This window comes from Mchenga conophoros, linkage group LG4 (genome assembly GCF_057382185.1).
Source record: "Mchenga conophoros isolate Kocher_MC1m ecotype Shallow Benthic linkage group LG4, M_conophoros_male_GT1.1, whole genome shotgun sequence".
NCBI classification, from domain to species: Eukaryota; Metazoa; Chordata; class Actinopteri; order Cichliformes; family Cichlidae; genus Mchenga; species Mchenga conophoros.
Genome location: NC_140529.1, coordinates 11,244,860 through 11,271,542, shown reverse-complemented (window position 1 = coordinate 11,271,542; position 26,683 = coordinate 11,244,860). Strand labels below are relative to the sequence as shown.

Here is a 26,683-nt window from a genome sequence, read left to right as displayed (position 1 = left end):
TCTTCTTCCTCCCATCACCTCCACCTGGTAGCAGCAGATAGCTGTCCCTCCCTGAAAATGGTGATGGCGGAGATTTCTTCCTGTTAAAAGTTTTCCTTCCCACTGTTGTCAAATGCTTGCTCAAAGGGCTCCTTTGACTGTTAGGGTTGTATCCTTATTATTGAAGGGTCTTTACCTTACAATATTAGGCACCTTGAGATGACTGTTGTTTCGATTTGGCGTTTTATAAATAAAATTGAAAATTAAATGTCATCAGGGGAGGAATGAAAGGAGGAAGGGTAGATTGTTTTTGTCTGAATACAATGGGATGGTTAGCACTGTTGCCTCCAGGTCCTGAATTCAATTCCAGCGTCAGGGAAAGGATGGATTTGCATGCGCTCCTCGTGTCTATGTGGGGTCTTTCTGGGTACTCGGCTTCCTCCCAAAGTCACCATATGTGCAGTTAGTGGGGTTAGATAAATGGTGATTCTAAAGTGGCCACACCATAGGTGTGAGTGAATGGTTGTCTGTCTCTCTGTGTTTGCCCTGCAACAGACTGGCGATCTGTCCGGGGTGTACCCTGCCTCTCGTCCTCTGCCATCTGGGACAGGCTTGCTAAGTTGTGTAGGAGGAAGAAGGTGGATAAATGGATATTGTGTTGTGTGTAGACGAAGATCAGATCTCACAGATTGTTGCATGTCCAAAATGATTTTGTTAACCCCTGTATATGCAATCCATCCATCCTTCTCATTCCCCATACCCAATACAGGGTTTTCGTGAGGCTGGTCATAGAATGTGAGAAAGCCTACACTCTAAAAAATATTTTGTTGCCTCAACTTAAAAAAGTAAGGTAACAATTTCCACTCAGCTTTTTAAGTTACAAATTTTGCATATTATTAAGTAAATTCAGCAAGTAATTTTTAGGTTTGGCTAACTCAACTTGTTTAACAAACCAACATGATTTACCTTGACCTCCACAAGCATAATTAAGTTTATTCAACCTAATATTAATTTAAAATTTCTGGTAAAATTAAGTTGAGAAATTACATTAGTTGAGTTACACCAACGAACTTTTTTACATATATCCTACTCACAATTATCCATGCCAATTAGTTTAGGTTTCTATAGTAGCTTTTCTAAAAATCACACAAAGCCATTTCACTTATTCCAATTGATTATTTTATTACAAAACATTTTCAAAGTAATACACTTCTGTGTCAATACAACATAAATGAAACATTACAGCAGCCCTTTAATTATAAATGACTAAAAAAAAAAAAAAAAGTACTTCATGTACATTAACATTAACATAAATTGGTATCAACTTGTTCAACTTGTCGCAGAATCAAGGAAATGACAAAAGATTTTAATGTTCAACAACAGAACAATCCAAAGCTAAGATTATATGTATTACAAACTTTTCTCAAAACTACACTCATCTGGGACTGCATACAAAAACGTAAGAGGCACATCGGAATACTACAGTCCAATTCACATTCGTTTCATGACAGAAGTTTGCACTTAACAGACATTACCCGTGGACTGGTTTAAGCCCATCAAGTTCCAGAAATACCTCTAGAGTGTTCTTTACTTGTTTTGGGTAGCTCAGATTGAGAGTGTATATAAGCCCCATCATTAAGGCACACACTCTGGGCACATCAAGGTCTTCCAGGACTGCTGTTCCTTCAATCACAATTTTAGCGACAGCTTTGAGAGACACTGCTGCACATCTGGTGACTACAATCTTTACCACTTCTTCTGGGAACTGTTGTTCACCATCCTGGCAAGTAGGTAGTTTAAATGGAAACATGTCAGCATTTTATGTGCCATTTAAAAATAAAACACAAAAGAATGCGAGATTCACCTACCAGCTGTTCTCTGAAGAGATCCTCTTCCTTCTCTTTCAGATACACCTTCAGGCAACGGATTGCGACCTCTCTCTTCATTTCCACCGAACTCTGGAGAATAAAAAAAGCAAAACAAAACTTAAACTTACAGTTTATTAGGTGAAAAGTCAAAACTATTACATTTATGTGACTTGCATTGTGCCAAATATTGATTTTAAATATGTTTTTAAAAGAAATAAAGATTTAATCTTTGTAACTTCAATTTAATAATAATAATAATAATGGATACTTTATTGATCCCCATGGGGAAATTACTTGTTTTTCTCTGCATTTGACCCATTCACTCAGTGAAGCAGTGGGCAGCCCACTAAGCAGGCGCCCGGGGAGCAGTGTGTAGGGACGGTACCTTGCTCAGGGGTACCTCAGGGTAGCCGTTAAGTGGATTCGAACCGCCGACCTTCCGATCATGGGGCGACCACTTTACCTACTGAGCTATCCCTGCCCCAATTTAAACTGTTACACACTGGCCTGCTTTAAATGCCCACTTTGCTAGCAATAGGATAAAGTGACTAAAAGTAAATGTAACCTAAATTTCATCAACAGCACAATTGTGCTTTTGATGAATAGGACCTGAATCAGAGAATGACATGAACTATAACTGTAACTGTAACAACTAATTCATCAATACACCTGCGAGGTACATTATATATACTTTCCAGTTTTAGTAGTAGGTGGGCTAAATGTTTCTCAATTAAATTAGGCAATTCCCCAATTTCTTCATCCTCTTCATTTGCTACATCTTCACACAATGGATTTTCATTATGTTCCTCAAGAGGATCATCTCCTGCATTCAAACGACTGACACACCGCTGTATCAGCTCAGGCTTGAAGTCATCCAATGAGTGAGGAGTGTGTTTTCGGTTCCTATGAGAAGCATATGTTCAAATGAGCAGTTACAATCCCAGTACAGGCAAGGCATAAACAGTCCACCATGGCTATGTTTAAGCCTGTAATGCTTTAAGAGCTCATTCCTTCTTGATGTTTCAAACTTGCAAATTTTGCAAGTCCAATGCATTTTGAAATTTACTGCAACCTTTTGTAATGCAAAGAATTATTGAAGCTTTTGAGTTAACAAGCTATTTTAAGTATAAAACATTCTCTAAAACACTACAATGCAACACTGAAAAAGATTAATCATAAAGACTGAACAAAATTGAATTTTAAAATTGACATCTACAGACTGCAGTTTAAACTTGTAATAAGGTGTCAAATCCAAATGTGCAAGAGAAATTTCTTTTAAACTATTTAAATACCACTGTGGACATGCCACAATCCCACACTTTACATTATGCTTATAATTACAGAAAGCAAATGCAAGTCGTATGCACGCGCACACACACACACACACACACACAATAAATATTGTTTTTTGGGTTTTTTTTTGCTAGGTCAACCAACTTTAATCTCAGGCAGAATTCCCAGTCGAGCTTAGAACATCAACACAATTGATAGAAATACTTTTAGTCAGGGATAAATTCACCACATTTTACTCTGTCAGTAATTAGTTACCTCACCCGAGACCATCTTGTGGAAACACGAATTTACTGACACCATGATAAAAATGCAGGCAGCTACTGACCGGTTAATTTGAACATATACGGGTTCAAATTGAACATGCTCTGCTGTCGACATAGTCTATCAGCTAACCAAATGTACCCTGACAAGTGACATGTTTTAATTGTATCTGTACTCTTTTATTTGTGAGGAACGTTTGCTAGCTAAAAGAAACGGCTAGCTAAACTTAAAAAAACAACAACAACTATACTCTGCTAAATTACGATTAAAACCATCAAATTTCAGTTTTTTTTAAATATGACATTTTAGAGTGTACAAATATAACTTGTAATTCATCTATTTAGAATTCAGTACTTACTTAACTCACCGAACACAGTCGAGGGCAAACACACCTCTTCTCCCACGAAGCCACAAGAATCCAGAAACTGTTGCGCACGATACGAACATATGCTACGGGGTTGCCCTTGTCTGTCTGAATGGTCTCAATTCAAACAGGAAGGATGTTGAAACTCATTTTTACATGTTACACAAACTTAATATTTTCTGTTGTTGATTGATGACAAAAGTATTTTATTCAATATACTCAAACATTTAAGTTAAGGAGCTGTTTTTTAATTTTTGTGTTGCACTGACTTCTAACATTGATTATTCAACTCACTAAAACGTGTACATGTAGGCAACTTACTTTTTTTTAGCAGAAAAATGCTTTTTTGTTAAGTTCTACCGACAAACACAACAAATATTTTTTAGAGTGTACACCTTGTTCAAAAGTGTTTCTTTATGAATAACTCCCCTTTAGACAGTTTAGTAAAAAAGTTTTGCGAGCTGGTTTTCCTCAGTATTCATCTTTTCGCTTACCCTCCCCATGTTGTTAAAAGGGGGAGGGGGAAGTACACTCAACCCCGCTACACACACTGCTGATGTCAGACTCCAGTCATGTCGACCCTCCTCAGGATCAACGATACCATCATGTTCATGGCGTTTCTTCAGAGCCGTGAGTAAAAGTAGCTTTAGTGCCGCATGCGTCTTCTCTCTAATTTCCGATATTGTGCGTGTTGCTGCAATCTACTGTATCTGCTGTCCTGTTATGTTACCGGCTAAAACATGTCTGCATTTCGAAACGGGTCAGGATGACATGCTTTAGTGGCGCAACGGAGGATGCTCTCGGGGAAAAGCATCAGCAACACCGTTGTAGCGATTTTTTTAAAAACACACATTAATTTATTGTTACATCACAGAAAGATTATTTTCTTTTTTACCCGGCTCGACAATAGATTGTATAGATTGCAATATCCCCCTGCAATATAAGCATGGATAGAGAAATATAATGACATACACTTGACACAGTGAGACTGTGTGTTTTTGCGTGTGTGACTATTTGCAGTTATGACTAAAGGAGCAATGGAGATGCGAGGCTTTATCAATCGCATTAGACGTGTTGCCTTCAAGTACTGTCGGGTTTTGGACACTTTGTCAATACCTTAGCTAATTTCCTCTTAAGTGTGCGTGTGTGTGTGTGTGTGTGTGTGTGTGTGTGGGTGGGGGGGGGGGGGGGGGGGGGGCTTTCGAAAATGTGCAAATCACAAATCGTGCTATTCACACAATAAGGTTAGTACAGACATGACCCTACTTTTGAAATCGCTTTTGAAATGAGCTGAGATGGCCTATTTATAACTCAGACAAACTGATCATATAAATGGACTGGTTATTATATAGCACTTTTCTACATTATTTATACAACACGACTCATTCATCCATTCACACATATTCTACAGGTGTTAGTAAGTGCTTTCTATCTAACATTTACATGCATTCATTCTCCAGTGAATACATCAGAGAGAAACTTGGTGTTCAGTGTGTGAGGATACTTAGGCATGCAGACTGGAGCAGTGAGGATGGACCACTAACCTTCTTATTAGTAGATCACCTGCGCTACAGCCAAAATAGTATAATACTGTTCTTCCCCAAAACTAATGATCCACTGCATATGAGCACTGTAATAGCTTACCGAATAGAATACATTGAAGCTTAAATTAATATAAAATTTCGGAAAAAGATTAAATGTGCTCTCACTGATGGCCAGCATTGAGTGTTCATCTATTACTGAATGTATAAAATTGCTGGACTAAAATCATCAATCACATTATAGCTAATAATCAAACAGTTTTGTTGTGACACTTGCATGATCAGTTCTTGAATTTTGTGCATAATGATGCATAGCAAAGCATGACTTAAATGTGCCTTTTCTGTGCACACTTGGATGGTCATGCTTTAAAAAAGAGAATGGTCTAAAATAGAGACCTAGTTATATGAGCAGTGCTTACATAACCTAGAGATGGTTATGTGAGAAAATCCCAGTAGATCAACAGTTTCTGAAATACTCACTGATGCCAGACTAGCCCGTTTGGCACCAATGACCATGCCACATGCAATTTCACTTAAATCACCTTTTTTCCCCCCTGTTCTGATACTAAGGCTGGACTTTAATCATTGTGATCACATCTACATGCCTAATTGCACTGAGTTGCTGACATGTGATTGGCTAAAATTTGCAATAAGCAGTTCAACAGGTAACCTAATACATTGTCTGGTGAGTGCATACAGAGGGTAAAATAAGTATTGAACACTTCACCAATTTTTTAAGAAAATATATTTCTAAAAGTGCTACTGACATGAAATTCTCATCAAATGTCTCAACCCATCAAACCCACACATGCAAATAAATCAAACCATAGAAGTACATAATTAAATTATGTGTACTAATGATGCAGAAATGACACAGGGAAAAGTTTTCAGGATTCAGGTCAGGTCATTGGCTGGGCTAGTCTAGGAGGTTTACTTTCTTTCTCTATTCAAAGGAGCTTGCAAAGATTGCTTTCTCTATAAGCAAATGAGCGTTTCCTTGGCTGTGTGTTTGGGATTGTTGTTTTGCTGACACGTCCCTCGTTTCACCTTCATCATCCTGGTAGGTGGCAGTGGATTTTTTTTAATCAAAAATGTCTCAGAACATCTTTCCATTCATCTTTCCTTCAATTATATGACCCCCCCCCCCCCAATGCTGAATGCCAAAAAACAGCCACATACCATGCTGTTCCTACCTCCAAATTTCACTGTTGATATGGTGTTTTTGGGGCGACATGCAGTCTGTTTTTACCTCCAAACATAGTGTGTATTATGGCATCCAAATGCTTTAGTTTTGGTCTTAATTAATCAGGCTATATCCTGGCAGTATTTCACAGGCTTGTCTAAATGTTGGTCAGCAAACTGTAAACGCGGTGTGGTGAGTGTCCATACATGGTTGAGCGCATTATTTATTGCTTTCTTTCAACCAATTCTACCTGCTGATTTCAGGTCTTTCTGTAGCTCTCCACAACTGGTCCTTGGCTCTTGGAAAACTCTTCTGATAATTCTTTTCACTGCCTTCCTGAAATCTTGCGGGGATCACCTGGTCGTGGCCTGCTTATGGTAAAATGATGTTCTTACCAATTCTAGATTATGGCTCCAACAGTGCTCACTGGCACATTCAGTAGTTTAGGAATTCTTCTGTGACAAATCCCATCAAGATGTTTTGCAACAATAAGGTTTCAATGCAATGGCGTGTCCAGCGGGGTGGCCTGGGGGGGCACAGGCCACCCCCCCAACCAGACTGGCCACCCCAGGTGCCACCCCAAAGGTAAAACAATAAAATTCAAACAAATGTACGATTATGTTTTCACGGTGAAGCTCAGATATCCGAGTGTAAGTGAATGCAGCATCGGCTTCTGCGCTATGTGCATCACGTTAGCAAAGGTAGGAGAGCCAAGCACGAAAGACAGCACTGCAGGAAACAATTTTTCGGTGAAAGAAAATGAAGACAGAATAAATGTCCCGGTAAGTAATATTAAGTTTGTTGAGTTTAGTAAACTTCGGTGAAATTAGAATCCCAAGGAGAAAATAACACTTAAAGAATTATTGCAGCCGTCGTATATTTCAGACAGTATGCTACTGAGGGCAGCTAACATAAGAGTTATGAGTTAGAAGATATAATCTAAGTCGTAACATTGCTGTATGGAGCTGCAGATTTGGTTGCAGGTTAACATAGGACTGGCCATCGGGCATACCGGGCATATGCCCGGTGGCTTATTTTTTTATTTTTTATTTTTGTAATGGCATGAACAATGACAGGTGGTGGGCTGGCCAGATGCTGGCAGATGTGTAAAAATAACTCAGTTGTTTGGTGGTGTCTATGGCGGGGCTCCCACAGAGGCCAGCAGGTGGATGAGGGAAGGGGAGGCAGGTGGAGAGCCCCGAGGAGGCCACCAGTCCGAGTGTCAGGTGAACTGAACTTCAGGTAAGAAGTTATGACCTGCAGTCTATCTGGGTCAGATATAAACTAAGTTTAGGTGCAGTTTATTTTCGTTGTGCTGACTTTTTACTGTCAGTTGCAATAACTCGTACTGCGTTCTAGCCAGCTTGATGGAGTTTTTAGGTGGGTGATGTTACTGATAGTGAACTTTATTTTATTCATAAGGTTAGTTAGTAGAGTTGCCAACGGCTCCTTAAAAAAATGGGATGGTCCCTCATTCAGAGAAAATATTACACGTTTCGTATTGAGCTGAGAAGAGACGCAGTTTGTCCCGGACTTTAGCTAGAATGGAAAAAGACACAAAGCTGGAGTTATTCTGTCGTTACGCTGCACAGCTGCCTCTTCTTCTCTCATTCTCTCCCCCCTCCCTCTCCTGTTTCTACTTCAATCATAAAACTGATCAATGATCAGCTGATCGGCTTTTCTCTCTTGTTTGTTTATCACTCACTTTGCGCCAGAAAGAGGAAACCTGCTGATGTCGCGCTAAACAACAGCAGCACGTTTAAGCTTGATCAGCTGTTGTCAGAATTTATTTAATATTAATTTCTAGTATCAGCTGATGTTTGCTGGAGCCACAGCTGTAAAGCTGCTGGTCATGATGTCAGTTTGGATATGTGGTGAGAGGGAAACATGAAGATGAAACCAGGAGATGTCCTTACTGAATCATCAGAGCTGAACAGATGATGGAGAAACAAGTTTACCTTTTAGGTGACATGAATGAGTTGAAGGGAAGTTATGAACTGTTTCTGAGAGACAAATAACACCAGGATCCTTTTCTAAGCAGCTGACAGCTGGTAACTGTGCAGGGGCGGGTCTAGGAAGTTTTTGCCAGGGGGCCAGGTAGGGCATTAACAGGGAAAGGGGGCACAAAGAAATACTTTTCTTTCTTATTCTCATTTAAAATATCTAGCTTTTATTAAATAATTATCTAAATCTTACAACCATAGTTTTTATCTGACGTAAAATGTATAGAAATCATACATATACCAGAAAGACAGTGTACATCACTGTCACAACAGCATTTGTTTTCATTCAAAGTCTTTATGGCTTTAATGGGGCAGGGATAGCTCAGTAGGTAAAGTGGTCGCCCCATGATCGGAAGGTCGGCGGTTTGAATCCACTTAACGGCTACCCTGAGGTACCCCTGAGCAAGGTACCGTCCCTACACACTGCTCCCCGGGCGCCTGCTTAGTGGGCTGCCCACTGCTTCACTGAGTGAATGGGTCAAATGCAGAGAAAAACAAGTAATTTCCCCATGGGGATCAATAAAGTATCCATTATTATTATTATTATTATTATACCTGGTGGGCCGGTCTGTAGTCAAAATGCCAGATTTTCTGTCCCAGTCCAGCCCTGCAGGTTAATACTGGCAGTGTCACCATGCCAGCTGACTGTATTTCATCATCAGCCAGTGTTGTTCTTCATACATCAATATTACCAAAGTTTACCATAAGGCAGCATAGAAAGTATTTACTTGCTTTCAGGTTTCATTCAAATGTTAGTCTTTTCAGTTGTTTCCCCACTTTTTTCCTGTTTCAAAATCAAACACCAGTTTGTGAGAAGATTATCTTCTTTTTTTAATAGGCAGATAAAGTTTTGCATTGGCATTGGCTAATTTGTCAATTGTTTGTTACAAATGTTCGTATTTTAATATTAAAAAATGTTTTTGCCCAAAACATATGTGCACTATGTGTCAGTAAAAATACTATGCAAATATTGCTGTCCTTGAATGCTGAGTAAACACTGACAAAGCACTGATTGTATCTCTTGTACTTTATCAACGCAGTATCTAAAAACTTTGCACCGTAGTGGTTAAAATCTCATTCTAATAAGAGTTAAAAGCGCATTCGGTTATTAGGTTTACAGGGTTATTGAATTATGGTTAATGGTTGGTAGAATTTTTTTTAAACATTATCTGCCAATTACATCTGCCACCCTTCTCCAAATCTGTGCCCCTACCTGGCCCCCCCAACAAAAATTTTCTAGACACGCCACTGTTTCAATGGTCTGGAGAGAGCTCATTGGTTTTTACCCATCATGAGATGTTTCTTGGTAATGAGACACATTTTTTAAAATAGGTCAGTTGGGACTGAATCAGCTGACGTTAATTCCTGTTTTATTTTGACAGTGTCTGTGTACTACTGTGTGTTCAATTTTGCTTTCCCTGTCCTGTTAGTTCATCGTTTAATTATCCTGTGTGTATTTTAGTCTCCCCCTGCTTGTTGTTGCGTCATCCCTGTTTGCTGTGTGATTCCCTGTACCCTATACTTTCCATGTTTTCTAGTTCCCAGTTCCTAATTTCTCCCTCGTTAGAGTTTTTTAGTGATGTTCCGTTTGAAGCGGAGGCTCCGGTGCAGAAAACCAAAAACAACACACTGCTTCTGAAGCAGTGTCGAGGCTTGGTTCGGCTAACCTGAGTCACATGATCAGTGATGTGTGAAGCTTCATTTGGTCTCTGCTTCAATACCTGTTTCCATGGTTTATAATGAAGGGAATCATTGGCAGGATTTGTGCTGTGTTGTTGTGATTTTGTGTGAGAGAGCGAAGTGTGTGACATATTGAGAGACATGGAGCCAGCGAGAAAGAGAGGACATTCTGCCTATTCCTAAAGAAAAAATAAATAGAACAGTCTTATGTGTTGTTTTTATTTTACTAGTTTTTAAAAAATTCTACCCCAAGGTAAAAAAGTACCTAAAATACATTATAGATATAAGTTATAATATATTATATACAAGTGTAGCTGTGCATTGGTTAATTACATAACCATGTGGAAATGGGGACCTTACAGCACAAGCATACTCCCAACCTATTATAAGAGCGTGTTGTATATTATTATAAAGAATGTTTTGCTTTCAAATGTCAAGAAGTCAAACAAAAGGAGACCATAACACAGCACGTTTAAGAAAAAGTTTATTTATCAAAAGTATTTATTAATCAAATAATCATTCTTTTTCACTCCCCCCCGCCCCCCCATAAATACATACATACATTCATACATACATAAAAACATGTTCAAAGCACCTCAGTCACATGATATTAAACAGAAACTGTCAACTCAGCTCTGTAGGAAGCAGTTCATTTCAAGCTGTTTATTCAAGCTGCTCTTCATACTTTTGGCCACAAGATGGCACAAAAGAGGACTGTTGAACAGCTTCGAGTAATGAAACCTTTTTGAATACAAGCTTCAATGTTTCAGAAAGCTTAATTTGGCCATCATAGCTGCCACCTTAAAACTAATTCCCTTGTGTTCGAGTCCTGTGTTTGGGTTCTGCCTTGCCTGTCACACAGCCACATATGACATTCAATCTGTATAGGGATTAAAAATACAGAGTACAATACAGACAGTTTTACTAGTTCTCCTACTTTAAATGCTACTGAAACCTGTACAAGCCAACCAATAACAGAGGAATATAACGACACAGACGGCATAACATTATGGCCACTTGCCTTATATTCTGTTGGTCCCCCTTTTACTGCCAAAAGAAACATGGGGAGTCATGGACTATGCTAGACTGTAGTATCTGACAACAAGATGTTAGCAAAGATTCTTTGAGTTCTGTAAGTTGTGAGATAGGACCTCCTGGATTGAAATTGCTTATCCAGCTGTGTGTGTGTGATATTCTCTGTTTGACTTGGTTTGTTGAAGTGTTCAGTTTTGAGTTGTATGGAGGGGATTTTTACTTAGGTTGTGTTTTTGTTCATATTTGGTATTTATAGTTATCATTTTTAGATTTTCTTCAGGGTTGTTTTTTCTGTCCTCCTGTGTTCCCTTTGTCAAGTCTGCCTTTCTCTTAGATCTTCCGTGCTTAGTCAGTCTTGTCTTCATGTTTATTTATCTTTTGTCTATGTCACGTTCTTTTGTCTTCGTCCCTGTCTGTGTTTATGCATCTTGTTTTATTCTTTATATGTCTTTACATGTGCTCTGAAGCCTCGGCACAGTACCTCCCATCACTGTGTTCCCTGTGTGTTTCGCATTTCCCCATTAGTATCCTGAGTTTCTTGTAATTTTGCCCCGTCTACTTTTTTGTAAAGTTGTTTTGAGTTTAGTTCTGTCTCTGAGTTCTGCATATTGGGTCTCAACCTGCCTGCTACACAGCAACGCATGACACCAGCACATCAGAAAACAGAGACAGACTCTTTAGTGGAGATATCATCTGAATTTCAGGAGCGGGACCACTCCTCCTTCACTCCCCCTCCGGCCTCAGGCTATAACCCCCCCCCCCCCCCCCCTCCAATACCTGCTGTTCTCATTTTCATGCTCCCCCCCCCCTTTTCTTTCTGCTCTTCTCCTCTTCTCCTCTCCTCTCTTCCTTTCCTCCATTTATTTCTCGTTAGTACATGGGGATCTGCCCGGCCCGAGAGCCGTTGCCAGTCCCCTTCAAGGCCTTCCCCAAACCGCAGCACTATACACACTTCCTCATCCCTCATTGCCCATCGTTACCGAGGAAGTGGTCCCTGCTAGTGAATTGTCATTGTAGCAATGAAGCATTAAACAACGAAACTGAGTTGCAATTCTCTCAGTGCGAAAAGAAGAAAAAATAAAGTAAACAAAAGAGATTACACATTCAAATCCACTTCCAAATCCAGTCCCAGCTGAAGTTGATCAGACCCCAGCTTGCATCCCAGCAGCAACCGTCCATGGATCATGGATATGGATGTTTTAGCAATGTGCTGGGGGAACTTCAATTGCTTCCCCAAATGGGGTTGTAGCTTCCAGGCTGTGTAGAGAAGACCTGACCTTGTCCTTTGCTGTTGGCAGGACTTCTCTCCAGCTTTGACAAAGGCAATTCTCCTCTTCGTGGCAAGATGTTATTTCCCAGAGAAGATTGCATTGCCAATGCTTTCTGCCACTGCTTTCAGCATTTGGTTGTTACGCCAGTGGTAGCAACCTTCTGCAGAGCCTTTGGACATCTACTCTGTAGATGTTCTAAGTATCCCCTTTTTGAGCATAGCTGACAGATTGGTGTCTCATGGTTGCCCCACATAATAGAGATTGGCTGGGCTTGGTAGGGCATGGATGAGGAATCAGACACAATGGACATCCGCTTGCATGATGTTCCTCAGGTGATTTTCCACTGTAGCTTACGTTTTGTCCAGGCCACCTGCTGCCTGAGCCCCACTGTCCTACACATTTGCTCTTCCTTCACATCTGCTCAGTCCTCTTCTTGGATTATGTGGTCTCTCTCATTTTCTCTAGCCTTGTCCATGTGAGGCTTTTGGGGGGGGGGGGAAACAAGCAAGCTCTCCTGGATGCCAGTGTACCCACCAAATCCTTCTGCCTGAAGAATGACTTGGCCACCTCCACAGCTCTCTCTGCCTGTTCAGTGATACAACTTTTAAAACTTTTCACTAGCTGCCCTGATATGGAGGGGATGCCAATCCTATCTAAGAAAGATGGAATTTGTCAGCCACTTTCCCCCTTTTTAGCACCATAGAGTTTGATTTGGTGGGCTTAGTGCTCATCCTTGCCCAGGTAAAGGTGAAGTTTCTCAAGGCCTTGCAAGATGTCCTTACCTCCTGGATATTACAACAACATCAGTTAACTCCTGGAACTGATGTTGTTGTAACAGTCAGGTCATCCATAAATGCTCTTATCGGATGACTAAGATGGTACATCTGGTTATAATCCCTTTTTCCTGCCGATGACAATCTGATGTTTCTGTCCTAGAAGTGACGGTCAACATGAAGATCCTTGCTACTCTGCTCTCCGAAGGGTCCCCAACCTTCTACCTCCTTAGGATGTCTTGAAGGTCAGCTTGTTTCTTCTTTCTTCTCACTACACCTTATATGTTTTTTGAAGGTATGGAGCTCTTGCCTCAGCTGGATCTTGATGGCTCTGGTGTAAGTGGTTCTTGTGTAAGTGGGCTTGGTATCTACTTTCTTGACAACACTGAATCTTTCTGCTGCATAGCCGCAAATTATGTTAGTCATTGTATGGAGTCGGCGGTGTGAAGGCACCTGAAGGCCAGTACTTATGAGTGGATTCAAGCACAGACACAATACAGAGCAGTGTTAAGGTTTTTACAAGTTTTATTGTAAACACAGGAAGAACAACCTGGACCAGAAGCTGCTGTTGACTGTCTACCGCACCTCATTGGAGAGCATGGTTTCCTATTGCCTGGGTGTCTGGCCCACAGATGAGAACAGGAAGCATGCACATAGGGTAACACTGCTGAAAAAAATCTTTATTTTTTATTTATTTTATTTATTTTAGCTGTCCTCCGCCACCCTGGAGGCCGTCAATTGCTCCTGTCTCAGGAAAACAAGGGCCATCACAGGTGGCCTCTTGCATCTTGCCTGCCACCTGTTTGACCCGTTGCCCTCCAGACGGTATCTTAGGTTTATAAGGTTCTCACACCTCCAGACTCACAAACAGCTTTCCCCCCTGGGTTATCTGGATTTTAAAAAAGAGATCATTTATCCTTCAGATGCAGATGTACAACTGAGTCTAAAGGTCTCTCTTTCAAGGATGCCAATGTTAAAATTTTGGATAGAGAAAACAGATGGCTTGAAAGAGGAGTGAAAGAGGAGGTGGCTACGACACCAACAGTCTGATGTCTATAATCCAGCTTTTGAGATCCCTTCCCAGACACCTTAACATATAGCACTCACATCCTGGGCCATTTGACCTCAATAAATAATATAAATCACATGATAGGGTGGGGCTAGGTTTCACTATGGGTTCACCTGAAACCTTGGCTGATTGTGTCCCACACCGTTTTCACACCTTGGCTCGTGTGATTAGGTAGAGGATCGATACAGGGTCCATGACCCTCTTGCGGACACTCCCATAGGGCTTAAAATCTGGGACTCTCAACCAATTGCACCTAGAACTGAAGAAGCTTCTTGGATGAGAGGTGAAACGTCTTCAAGAAAACTTAAAGAAGTCCAGACTCTTTTATTTCCAAGCTCCTTAGACTACGATGACCTGGATGACTGAGAACCTTCACAGATACATTTAAAATGCTTCTCCTGACACACTTCAATAATCAGGCTCCATCTTATTGTAAAGACCTCCTAGTCCCATCTCACCCTAATAGTGGTGACTTGTGGTTCTTTAAAAGTATAATGGTAGGCAGAGCCTTCAGCTTTCAGGAGCTTCTATTGTGGAACCTGCACCATCGCTTGCCACGTGGCCAACCCCTGGACAAGCTTCGCCGTCGGCGCTGGACAAGTCAAGGCCGACCACGCAGAAGGCAGTGGCAGCGCGTTAACAGTTCAGGAGGCCGAAGCTGAAGCTGGACCATGCGAGGCTGATGCTGGGGCTGGACCAGGCATGGATGAGGATGCTTGACGCTGCAGGCGTGGATGAGGATGCTGCGAAGCTGAAGCTGATGCTGAAGCTGCAGGTGAGGCTTAAGCTGCAGGTGAGGATGATGTCAATGCTGCAGACGAGGATGATGCTGATGCTGCAGATGACAGCGTGGATGTTGTAGGTGGCAGCGCTGCAGGCGATGGCATGGAAGCCGCAGGCGGTGGCGCTGCAGACGACGGCGCGATAGACGGCGGTGATGGCCGGACGGGCTTCTTGGAAGCAGCAAGCAGCAAGCTGAAGCAACTCCTCGGACCTCCCAGCAAAAGCAGGATGCTGGAGCAGTTTCTCGGACCCCCCAGCAGAAGCTGCCAATGATGGTTATGGCTGGACGGGCTCCTCGGACCCCCCAGCGAAAACAGTCACAGAACCAGCAGGCACGTGGGCTTCTGGCACACATGAGGCAAAACCAGCAGGCATGGGGGCCTCTGGCACACATGAGACAAAATCAGCAGGTGTAGGAGCAGACACACACTATAAATACACACAAGGTAATGAGGGAATGACACACAGGAGGGGAGCACAGCCGAACCTAATTCACAAGACGAGACACAGACCTACAAAGTAAAACAGGAAACACACAGACTGTTTTACAACACAAATTCGGGGATACGAACAGAGCACAGAGGACAGACACAGGTAGGGCTGATAAAACACGGAAGCACCAAACCCTGAGAACTAATACAAAATTAGAATTAACACAAAACACAAGATGAAACCAAAAGGAAACACAAAACGCTGGGTCACCGACCCAGGACCATGACAATCTCTAATAATCGGCTATGTACCACAGGACTTCAAGCTGGCTGTAGTTAAACCTTTACTCAAAAAGCCATCTCTAGCCCCAGCTGTCTTAGCTAATTATAGGCCAATCTCCAACCTTCCTTTCATATCAAAAATCCTTGAAAGAGTAGATGTCAAACAGCTAACAGATAATCTGCAGAGGAATGGCTTATTTGAAGTTTCAGTCAAGTTTCAGAGCTCATCACAGCACAGAAACAGCTTTAGTGAAGGTTACAAATGATCTTCTTATGGCCTCTGACAGTAGACTCATCTCTGTGCCCTTACTGCTAGACCTCAGTGCAGCGTTCGATACTGTTGACCATAATATCCTATTAGAGCGATTAGAGCATGCTGTAGGTATTACAGGTACTGCGCTGCAGTGGTTTGTATCATATCTATCTAATAGAATCCAATTTGTGCATGTAAATGGAGAGTCCTCTTCACACACTGAGGTCAACTATGGAGTTCCACAGGGTTCAGTGCTAGGACCAATTCTGTTTACTTATACATGCTTCCCCTAGGCAGTATCATTAGAAGACATAGCATACATTTTCACTGCTATGCTGATGACACCCAGCTCTATCTATCTATGAAGACAGATAACAAACACCAATTAGTTAAACTGCAATTAGTTAAAGACATAAAGACCTGTATGGCCGCTAACTTTCTGCTTCTTAATTTAGATAAAACTGAGGTTATTGTACTTGGCCCTGAAAATCATAGAAATATGGTATCTAACCAGATTCTTACTAACAGTGTTACTAAAACCATTTAACTCAGTTACATCACTGCCACATTAATCCTAGAAGCACTTCGGTATAAGATGAAACTCCACAGATACAAAGAAAAAGAAGAATGGAAGCCAAAATCAGTAAGGATGTTAGTTAACTAATGATAAAGAGGTACAACAGGGTTTCCATAACAGAGGGTCTGGAATATGCCACACAGAGACTCACAGCTCTGGTCACTTAGCTCAAGAGATATACCAGAGAAGCAGAGGCCAAAAGAATAAATGGCCTGGTCTCCAAAGATCCATCCATGGTGTATTGTCAGCTTCAAGGGCAGACCTACCCAGAAATGAAAATAAGCAATATTAGAAGAACATCTGAGAGAAAAAGGTGTCCCACTACACCAATGCCAAGTGGCTGGTGGGCCTAAGAGTAGGAAAAAAGCAACCTCACAAAGGAAGGTATCCAACAACAGCATGAAGAGTTGGAGAGCACCAGGACCAGACATTGTCCCACAACTACTGAATGAAGAAGCTAATAGCAATCTATGGATTGCAGTACAAATAAAATGTCTGCTAACAGTATGTACTCATTCATACTGTCCAACACAGGGCAGAACAATAGCTATCAAAGGGGTAAAACAATATCAAGCTATTGGCCAATTATCTGCCTCTCCACAACATGGAAGCTCCTCTCAGATATCATAGCAACCAAGTTGAATAAGCACATGAGTGAGATATGAGCACACTTCAGAGACATATTGCAAAAAAAACAAAAAACAACAACAACAACAGGGCGTAAAGCCCCAGCTATTGGTTCACAGAACAGTTGACCAGACAGACCCGAGCATTGTCTGTATTGGCTACAAGGCACTCTGTGACTCAATGCACAGCACATGGATACTGGAGTCCTTAGCACTATACAAGGTTAATAATGCACTTATAACATTCATCAGGAACTCAGTGTTGAACGTGGAAGACAACACTGAAGGCCAACTCCAAGGCACTATCTACCTTCAAGTGCAGAATATACCAAGGTCCCTGCAGCTATTCCGCATAGGCCTCAACCCCCTAAGCCAGCTCATCACGAAGAGTGGAAGAGACTGGAATATACATTCAGGACTAGAATGACCATCAGATACCTTGTGTACATGAATAACATCAAGCTGTATACTACTTCAAGTAAGACATTAACTCACCTTCAATACATATGCCCCACTAGTCATCAGATACCCAGCTGGAATAATAAGTTGGCCAATAGAGGAGATAAATCCCACTGAAGCCAGACCAAGAAAAAAACCAAAAAACGTGACATTTCTTTTCTTTGTATTTTCTACTTATTTGGGGCAAGAGTAACAATAATCTTTGTATTTTTATTCAAAGAACCCCATAGATTTTTATATTTAATCATACTTCAGAAGTAATTTTAGCATTAACTTCATGTAGTAGAATTAAAGGTGTCTGTAACAGAACCTTTAAACCTAGTTCACACTTTAAACCTGGTGAGGCGTGATTGCAGATGTCACTCAGGTGCATCTGTGGTCCATGCAGCGGCACCGCAGACCACGCGCCTCCACATATCATATAAACTCCAATAAATAATCAGAAGAGTTTTTGCGGCGGCATCCTTCCGTGTCAAGAAGTGATGTTGTAACATTCAGACAGGTGTTCTTTCAGGTATGCCAGCATCAGTGTGCATGACTGAGAAGTCCTGTCCATGAGTGGCAGTCTCAATCGCATGCGTCGCAGACACAAGGAGACGTCTGATGAGGCTGGTGTTTGTCTGCCTCCCTTCTGGCTCTCTTTTCAGAGATGTGTGTAGCCCTGTTTTCCTCTGCCTTTTCCGCTCCCCTCCTGACAGTGAGGCGCCAGACTGAGCGATCAAGTGTGCCGGGTTTCCATGCCATGGTATTTATGCTGCACAGTTTCATGTCTTTTTTACAGACATCTTTAAAGTGCAGCCGTGGGTGCTTGGTCTTGCTTGGTCGCAAGCCCTTCATCAACTCGCCAGGTCCTTCAAGGATGCAGCCAAGTTCCATTTGACTGATGTGGCCAAGACAATGAAGGTGCCACTCACAAAGAAGGGCAAACATGCTGTCCATGTTTGTGGATTTCAGGACCTCTGAATTGGGCACTTTGTTTAGTCTTTGAATCCACAGAATGCACTGCAGGCACCTCAGGTGGACGTTTTCTCTCATGCCTCATGTAGTTGGTCGAGGCTTCACTGCTATAAAGAATGATTGTAGGTTGTACCCATCTATAGCGATGTTTTGGGGGGTGATCTTTACCCCGTGCCATGACTTGCATCTTCTTTAAACTTACAGCAAGCCTGAATTCCTTGTAAGCATAGAAGAGACAAGTAACAAGCTGTTTCAAGTGTCTTCCTTGTGGGATGTTAAGCCTGTGTCATCAGCAAAGAGCAACTCAAGTATAGAGTAGAAACTAGGGCTGAACGATTATGGAAAATAATCTAATTGCGATTTTTTTGCCCCAATATTGCGATTGCGATGCGATATGCGATTATTTTTTAAGGTCTTTGTCTTCTGTATTATTAAACAAAGACAAGCAATACATCATATAGTATGGCCAATACTATATTACATTAATTTTAAACTGTTCTTTCCTGGAAGACAGACCTCTGTTATGATGACATGAGGTGATGCATGAATTGATGACTGACATTTTTATTTAACTTCTTCAATCACAACAGTATATTTGAACATACACAATAGTTTATTTTTAGCTTACAAACATCTGAGCATAAAGTGCTGACAAGGAACCCTGGTGTAAACATTAAAATGAAAGTCAGTGCAATGTGCAGATTGCAGAAATATACATAAAAAAATCTGTGGCTTTACCACACTCAGTTTTTCGACATCTGTGAACTACTAGACAGTCATTCAATTAAAAAATAATATTAAATAAATAAAACTAATAAATAAAAAATACACACATCTTACTGATCTCTGCAGTCAGTAACATTACACATAAAGTGCAAACATAATAGCAATTGTATAAACACACACACAAACACGCCTTTAAAATTTAAAGGCGTGAAATTGGACGGTCTAGCCTTCTGATTAGCGTCACCGCTGTCTCGGTGGAGTTTAATAAACTCGGCCGTCTGCTTCTTGCTATCTAAAATATAACCAGACACTGGTGTAAATTCTCGACTGTCTCATACTTCTGTTTAATAAGTTTTCTGTTTGACGTTTAGTCAGCTGTGTGAAAACCAAGGAGGAACCCACCCGGGGGATTAATAAAGTTTTACTTTATCTAATCTAATAACTTTAATCTCAGCCAAACCGATTTACTCACGAACAAACAAAACACTGAAAAAAGCCCAACAATAGCATTTTTAGGTCGTCTAAGTGACTTATATATTACGTTTAACCCGAGCAGCGAAACTCCGCGGTGATCTGAAAATGATGTGCAGGGAGTTGTGCCGTTCTCGGCCGCATCAGTAACCCTCGAGCTCCCGGCTAGCTGTCGAGCTGGTGGGTAGCAGACGCCTCTGAAAACGTCGAAGCACTTTTGCAAATATGGGATATCTTGATAAACCGAGCAGATATTTGATGTTTACACAACTACTTTCTCGCCTGAAAATATGTTAAAAGTTTATTTTGTGACCCAGAAAGATTAGTATGAGTAATTTTAAAACTTAGTAGTGGCCGCCATTGCTGGAAACTGGAGTTTGGCTGGGCCGCGCTATGAATTCTGGGATATGGTAGTAATTTGGACAGCCTTCGGCGCGTCGCTGTGACGTAATCGGTCTACAAATGCGGCCTCAGGAGGATGCAGCCCATGAATTTGGACATGTCCAGAGTATAATCGCAGCCTTTGCGGTTAGAAAATTGCACTTGATCATGTCGCGATATTATCGCAAATGCGATATATCGTTCAGCCCTAGTAGAAACAGTGTGTGGATAACATGGATGTAGACTCCACTGTGTTTGTGTTTTAGTGAAGGGGTAACGATGTGATGAATACATACGGGCTTGCTCTGGTCTGTCCTTGGCTGATGCTGATTGTGCTTCTGTAAAAATCCCTTAATAATACAGCTAAGTGAATTGATTTGAAAATTTAGAGCCAAAATGGGGAAAACGACGACAAACACAGGCAGTATGTGGGCTGAATGTGTGTGAGAGAGGCAGAGACTTTGATGTGAGGGGTGGGGTGGTAGGGGGTGCATTGGAATTATGTTTTTTGTTACATTCAGCATGAACAAAATGTGTGGTTTTAACCATGGTCACATGTTTGAGTGACTCTCTGCTGCCAGCCATTCCTTTTTCTTTCCTTTTTTTATTTGAAAATATTAATTTCAAGTAAACCGATATGAATCAGTATGCATTAGAACAGTATCCAGAATCACAAGCAATAGATTACATGTTGTTTCTGTTCCACAAACTGTCCTGAGCTGTTGTTGGTCTGTTAAAGATCCATATGCAAACTGTATACCATTAAGGATATTTGGAATGGATATTTGCAGTTAATCAATCAATCAATAAAATATACAGTACTGTGAAAACAGTGGGGAGCCACCCCTCATTACATTTTGCTTCCAAGGAGATGTTCTGGTGGAGTTGCTCTCCGGGGTTTTTGAAGACCTTTCAAACCATAACAAAATCTCTTGTTTGTTAGGCAACTGTTCGGCCACCGTCATATATAAATCAGTTAAGCATAAAAAGGCACACACCACAAGAGACAAAACAGTACTGTATCTACATATAAAAAATAATAGAACAGACAGACAGAATCGGAGACACTGACACACTAGATGAGAGATGGATCTGGCTGATCACTTGATCTACTACTACTTGCTGAAGAAATAGTCTCAGTGGAATGGTGGCATTCAAGAAGCCATTCCTAATAAAGGGAAATAGGAACAAAAGGATAAGTAACCAAAATTACACACAAACTGGACTGGACGTTATTTGGAGCAGGTGGAGTGATGAATCCAAATTCAATTTCTGTTTGTTTGTTTCTTGTTTGTTAACAGGTATGGACTGTACAGAGAGTACCAAAAGGCATCGTCATGGCTGCATTTCTGACAATAGTGTTGGATGTTGTAACTCAAAGTTTTGGATGTCAAAACTGATGATAATGATGGATCACGATGGAATAATATATCACCATTCAGCAGTATTTTTGGTTAGCTCCCATCAATTAGTCTTAGGCCCCACTTCTATGTATCAAATTACAGGTAGTGATCTTTTTCTACTCTCCAACCTCATTGAAACATATAAACTCCTGGCTGCACACACACTGGCTTTAACTTCTGTCAGGATGTAGACTTTTATACATTTATTGCAGGTGCTCCTGTTGTGTGAAATGGGTGTGGAGGAGCATGGTGAGGTCACATGGCTACTAGTTTTTCTGTCTGTTCACCCATTCCAGTTTGTTGCAGTAATCAGAATCAGAATGCTTTATTGATCCCTAGGGGAAATTATTTTGGTTACAGCGCTCACACCTATGGGCAATCTAGATTAATCAATTAACCTATCCCCAATAACTGCATGTCTTTGTACGGTGGGAGGAAGCCAGAGTACCCAGAGAGAACCCATGCAAGCATGGGGACAACATGCAAACTCCACACAGAAAGCCCCTGGCCTGATGGTGGAATTGAACTCAGGACATCAACAGCGCTAACCTAACATTACTGGCCTTACGGATCAGTTTATTGTAACTTAACAGAGCGAAGAATTTCTACAATTCTCCCCCATTTTGTCTCTTTCCCTTGTAGCTAACTGATGATGGATCTGTTCAGCAGAGGGGAGCTGGGGCTGCTGGGAGGAGGAGAGGGCCTCAGAGATGATGTGGCTGCGCATGGCATCCGCTGGCCACCCAGTCGTCTGCCAGAAGACATGTATCCGCCGTCTGGATTGGCCCTGGCTGCTGCCTACCATGACATCAAGCTCCGACTAGCCAGTCTGGAGAGGGAGAACAGTAGCATTAAAAGGAAACTCGAACACTACGAAGTCAAGGTGGAGAGCAGCAGGCACACACACATATCCACACATCCTAGACCCCATACACAAAACAGCATACAGTAACATTTCTGTGTTGGGAATGCTTTGTTTGTGCCCTGTCCCCCAGTTCCCTATGATTACTGAGTTTGGAGAGGAGACAATACTGTGTTGTTCCTGTGAGCCCATCATCAAAGATACCAGCACTATTCAGTCACAGACCACCAACCTACAACAGAGGATCAACTCCCTCACTCAGGAGGTAAAATTTGACATGCAGTACACCAGTTAGATGTGTCTGGTCAAGTCTCTTATGTGAATCATGTTGAGGTTTTTTCTCTGTCAGCCTTGTTTGGATTTTTTGTAATCTGACAAATAGTGAACACACAGCTGAGAATCAGGCAAAACAGTGATGAGACACATACCAGACTGTTATGATGTTGCACAGCAGTCAGGACCACAAGCACTGTACTTGCACAGTGAAGCTCTAATTCAAGGAGTTTAAGAGAAATATTACATTAACTGTTCAGGAAGTCTCTCATTTTCAGATTTGATTAACTATCATGACATACCATTGACATACTTCAGATCCTCAGACTGAAAAAAAAAAAATGCTAAAAAAAAGTCCTAGGGGTTACCTCTTGGAACCGCAAAGCAATAACACAGATTTGAGCCATGGCAAATGTCTCAGTAACTAGGAGGCCTTCATAATGGGAGAAACCTTTCTCCTTTTAAAATGTAAAATTATATCATAACATATCTTTCTGAAATTTAGATACCTGTAGTATACTGTATTTCATTTGGAATTAATTGAAATTGTTAGAAATAATTTTTCTCAGCTCCAAAAGAGCAAAGAGAGAGAAGAGAGACTGGAAGAAGTCATCCAAGCTTACGAGAAGATTCACCTGGAGAAAAGCAATGTCCAGAGAGACCTAGACAAAATGGTAAATACATACAAACATAATAATGTGTTTTGTACTGTTAAACACATTTTGTGCTGAGGTATTTCCTAGCAGATTGGGTTTCAGTTGCAATTTGCTGTGTTTCCATTTGTGTGAGACAGACAACTCTAGTGGAGCAGCACGTGGACAGGATCCGCATCCTCGAATCAGCTCTCAGGCAGAGAGATAGTTCCCTGCAGAAACTCAGCACTGAGCTGCACAGCAAAGACTTACATAAGTCTCAACTCCATGCCAGTCTAGACATACCAAGAGGTGGGTTCTTTATATATCAGGGGCACATCTGCTTAAATAAATGTCTATGGTAGCAGTAGGAGAAATATCCTAATCCATAAAGGGCAAGTAAAAACTATACTGTTTGTAACTGTCATAGTTATAGTTCAGGATTTCCATTTATTTAAAATCTGTCACATTCACAAATTCATTGCTTTACATATTCTATTCCCGCTATTCTTCTGTACCAACAGCAGGGCGGGGCATTCCTGATGAATGCTATAGAGCACTATTAGCCTTGTACAGTGTGTGTGTGGCATTGGGTCATAGTCTGTCTTGTAGTCAATCCAAGCAATGCTGTCTGGTCTTCTCCACTATCGGAGGGCGATGGCCCTCTAGTATGCACTCCGCGCTCATGTGTTTACTCATGTGCCTATTCAGCTTGGTTGCTATGCCTTAGTGGAGCTTCTATGTTGTGAAGATGCAGGCAATTAGCAGGTTTGATGGTACTGGACCGTTTTGAGGATCCTTCATGATTACGATTGTTCTTCCATTCGTTAGTCAAACACCTTAGTAGTGCTGCCAAGCATCCTTGGTCTGCCTGTCATAGTGTGGATGTTTGGGGAGTTTGAGACCTGTTTTTTCCAACCTTGGAAGACACGTTTTCCTTTTCTCCTCCATTTGGGGCGGAGCTGGTCTCTGCTGTGGTCTAGGTACACCTGCTCATCATAGGGCTACAATAAAGTGAGGGTATTTAAGGACCAACTTGAACCTTCATTCTTGGAATTAACTCTGCTCTCTGCTCGGATTCCTGTTCGGTCCTTTCCTAGTTTGTTGAATTATGTCTTTGAAAATCAAAGGAATCCTTTCTTGCAATGGAACAATTGCTAGGGCATGATCCGGACAGCAGGAGGTAACAGCGAACAGAGTTGACCACCCACAAAGTTCTGGGACACACTTTCGGGTGAGGTCAGAAGCTGGTCAGCTAAGCAAAGTTTAAAAGAGCCTGCAGTAATAACAAGCCAGCCCCAAGTACTGCTTCATCTCCTTTTTGGTTTTGGTGACATAGTGTCACGGCGGGGTGCGCCGGTGTGTTTGTTGGAGCGGACCCAAAAGCAGACACTGGAGGCAAGGAGCTGGTTTGCAAACTGAAGGTGAGCCTTTATTTCGGCTGAAAACATGAAACTATGAAACACCAAGCATAACTATGATAAATTATGTTGAACCTATGACTGACCATGATAACAAAAGGTAAAACTATGACTGTGACTAGATGACATGAGGAAAATTGGCAGACGTCCTGACAATGAACAGTAATAGACAAAGGACTTAAATACACACATGAGGTGATCAGGGGAAGTGGAGACACATGAGGAAACAGCTGACTAGGATGAACATAATGATGCACAGGAAATGTAAACTAAAACACAACGACATGAAAACTGGACTTTCAAAATAAACAGGAAAACATGACACCACACAGGCATGACAGCATTAACCAGGCAGAGCAGAAACATGACACATAAGACACAATAAACAACAATGGGAACTCTGTGGCTCCACTCTGCTCCAACAGCACCAATTCATAGTCAATGTGTTGGTAACACTTGTCATGTGTTACCAACACACTTCATCCAGCTCCACTTGGTGAGCTGGATGAAGGGAGCAATACAAGCAATTTATCTCCCAGCAAAAATTATCTTAGGTGCTGCTGATGTTCCTCGGCCTAGAGCAAATTTTCCCATGATAACCTCCCCAGTGTGTATAGCTTTGCTTTTAGTTCCAGAACATATTGAAGTTCATTCTTACCTGAGCTTGGACCTTGCTCCCAGCTTTCTTTAATGACGTCCAGCACCCCCTGTGGCTTCCTGCCAAACAGCATTTCCTTGCTAACGCTGCTCAAACTGGGTTACACTGCGAAATCCAGAGCAGGGAGATATATGTGAAGCTGTCATTTCTTTTTTTCATTTTTGTTTTTTTGTTTTTTTTTTCCAGATGGTCCAGGGCCGACACTGCAGAGCTCCTGCAGTCTGGATGCCCTTCTGGACCTGAAGGTGCAGCAGCTGGAGGCTGAGCTGGAGGGTGCGCAGAACCAGGCTGAGGGGGCTTTTCAGAGAGAGAAGGCAATGAGGGCTGAGGTCCAGAGGCTGCAGCATGAGGTAGCAAAGCTGCGGGAAGCACAAAGACAGGTACCTCTCAATTGCTTTAAATGCTTAACTGGCCATGATCAAGTACAGATGGACTGCAGGACATTGTGATCTCACAACTGCTGTGGGTCAACAAAGCACACTTAGGCAGTCATGACTAAGGTGCTGCCATGCAGCCACGCTTTAACGTTAAAGCTTATAAGCTGCACTATTGTCCATTATATGTCAGGTTATTTTAAAACAAATTCAACAAACAAATTACACTCCTGGACTGCCACTTGCTGCAGTCTTTCAGAGTTATTGTGGTAAAAAAAAACAAAACCCTTAAATTAAAATAAATGAATAAATCTTCAGAAATTGTTAGAATACGATAATACGAGGATACTGAGGAAAGGTTTTCAATCATTTATCCCATGCATAGACTTTAAGCTTTATTTTACATACTCCCAAATATTAATTTATAATAATATTAATTTATAAACATTTATCATTTTCAGTCACATCTCGTGTTTTCCTTCAGTGATTGGTAGTTCTAACCACAGATCCTTGTGTGTCTGTGTCAGTCACAGGACCTGTCTTCTCACTGTGAACACTGTGACGTAGAATGGATAAAGAAAGCCGGCGATGAACAGTAAGTCTAATTACAAAGAATATTTAAATAGAAGTCTATAGTTCATTGTCTTATGCGTGTGTCTGTGTGTGTGTGTGCTCCAGGGTTAACCTGGCATTAGCTTACACGGAGCTCACAGAGGAGCTGGGTCATGTTCGCTGTCTGGCTGCAAAGCAGAGTGACCTTCTGCAGCATGTCTCACAGGAGCCTGGTAAGCAAC

At 41.5% G+C, this 26,683-nt stretch overlaps 1 protein-coding gene and 1 long non-coding RNA gene across 5 annotated transcripts in view; one reads left to right on the top strand and one right to left on the bottom strand.

The window, feature by feature from the left end:
• Positions 1–838: 838 nt before the first annotated feature.
• On the bottom strand, positions 839–3,805 carry LOC146575558 (uncharacterized). Of its 2 annotated transcripts, none has more exons than XR_014892157.1 (3): positions 3,769–3,805; positions 1,848–2,750; positions 839–1,759 (listed from the first exon to the last, which is right to left on the bottom strand). It is a non-coding gene; the product is annotated as an uncharacterized LOC146575558 (long non-coding RNA). The 2 variants fall into 2 exon arrangements; XR_014892158.1 differs by having other exon boundaries at positions 3,760–3,804.
• Positions 3,792–26,683, top strand: part of LOC146575557 (TANK-binding kinase 1-binding protein 1-like) — a 33,292-nt gene continuing 10,400 nt past the window's right edge. The window contains exons 1-8 of one of the 3 annotated variants that reach the window (XM_085270286.1): positions 3,792–4,395; positions 22,339–22,552; positions 22,665–22,796; positions 23,374–23,478; positions 23,598–23,748; positions 25,702–25,895; positions 26,417–26,484; positions 26,568–26,674. In XM_085270286.1, the coding sequence (XP_085126412.1) occupies positions 4,322–4,395; positions 22,339–22,552; positions 22,665–22,796; positions 23,374–23,478; positions 23,598–23,748; positions 25,702–25,895; positions 26,417–26,484; positions 26,568–26,674 (1,045 nt within the window). In that variant the 5' untranslated portion in view covers positions 3,792–4,321. Of the gene's footprint in view, positions 4,396–22,311; positions 22,553–22,664; positions 22,797–23,373; positions 23,479–23,597; positions 23,749–25,701; positions 25,896–26,416; positions 26,485–26,567; positions 26,675–26,683 lie in introns of all 3 variants that reach the window. The other 2 variants (XM_085270285.1, XM_085270287.1) reach the window with 2 other exon arrangements.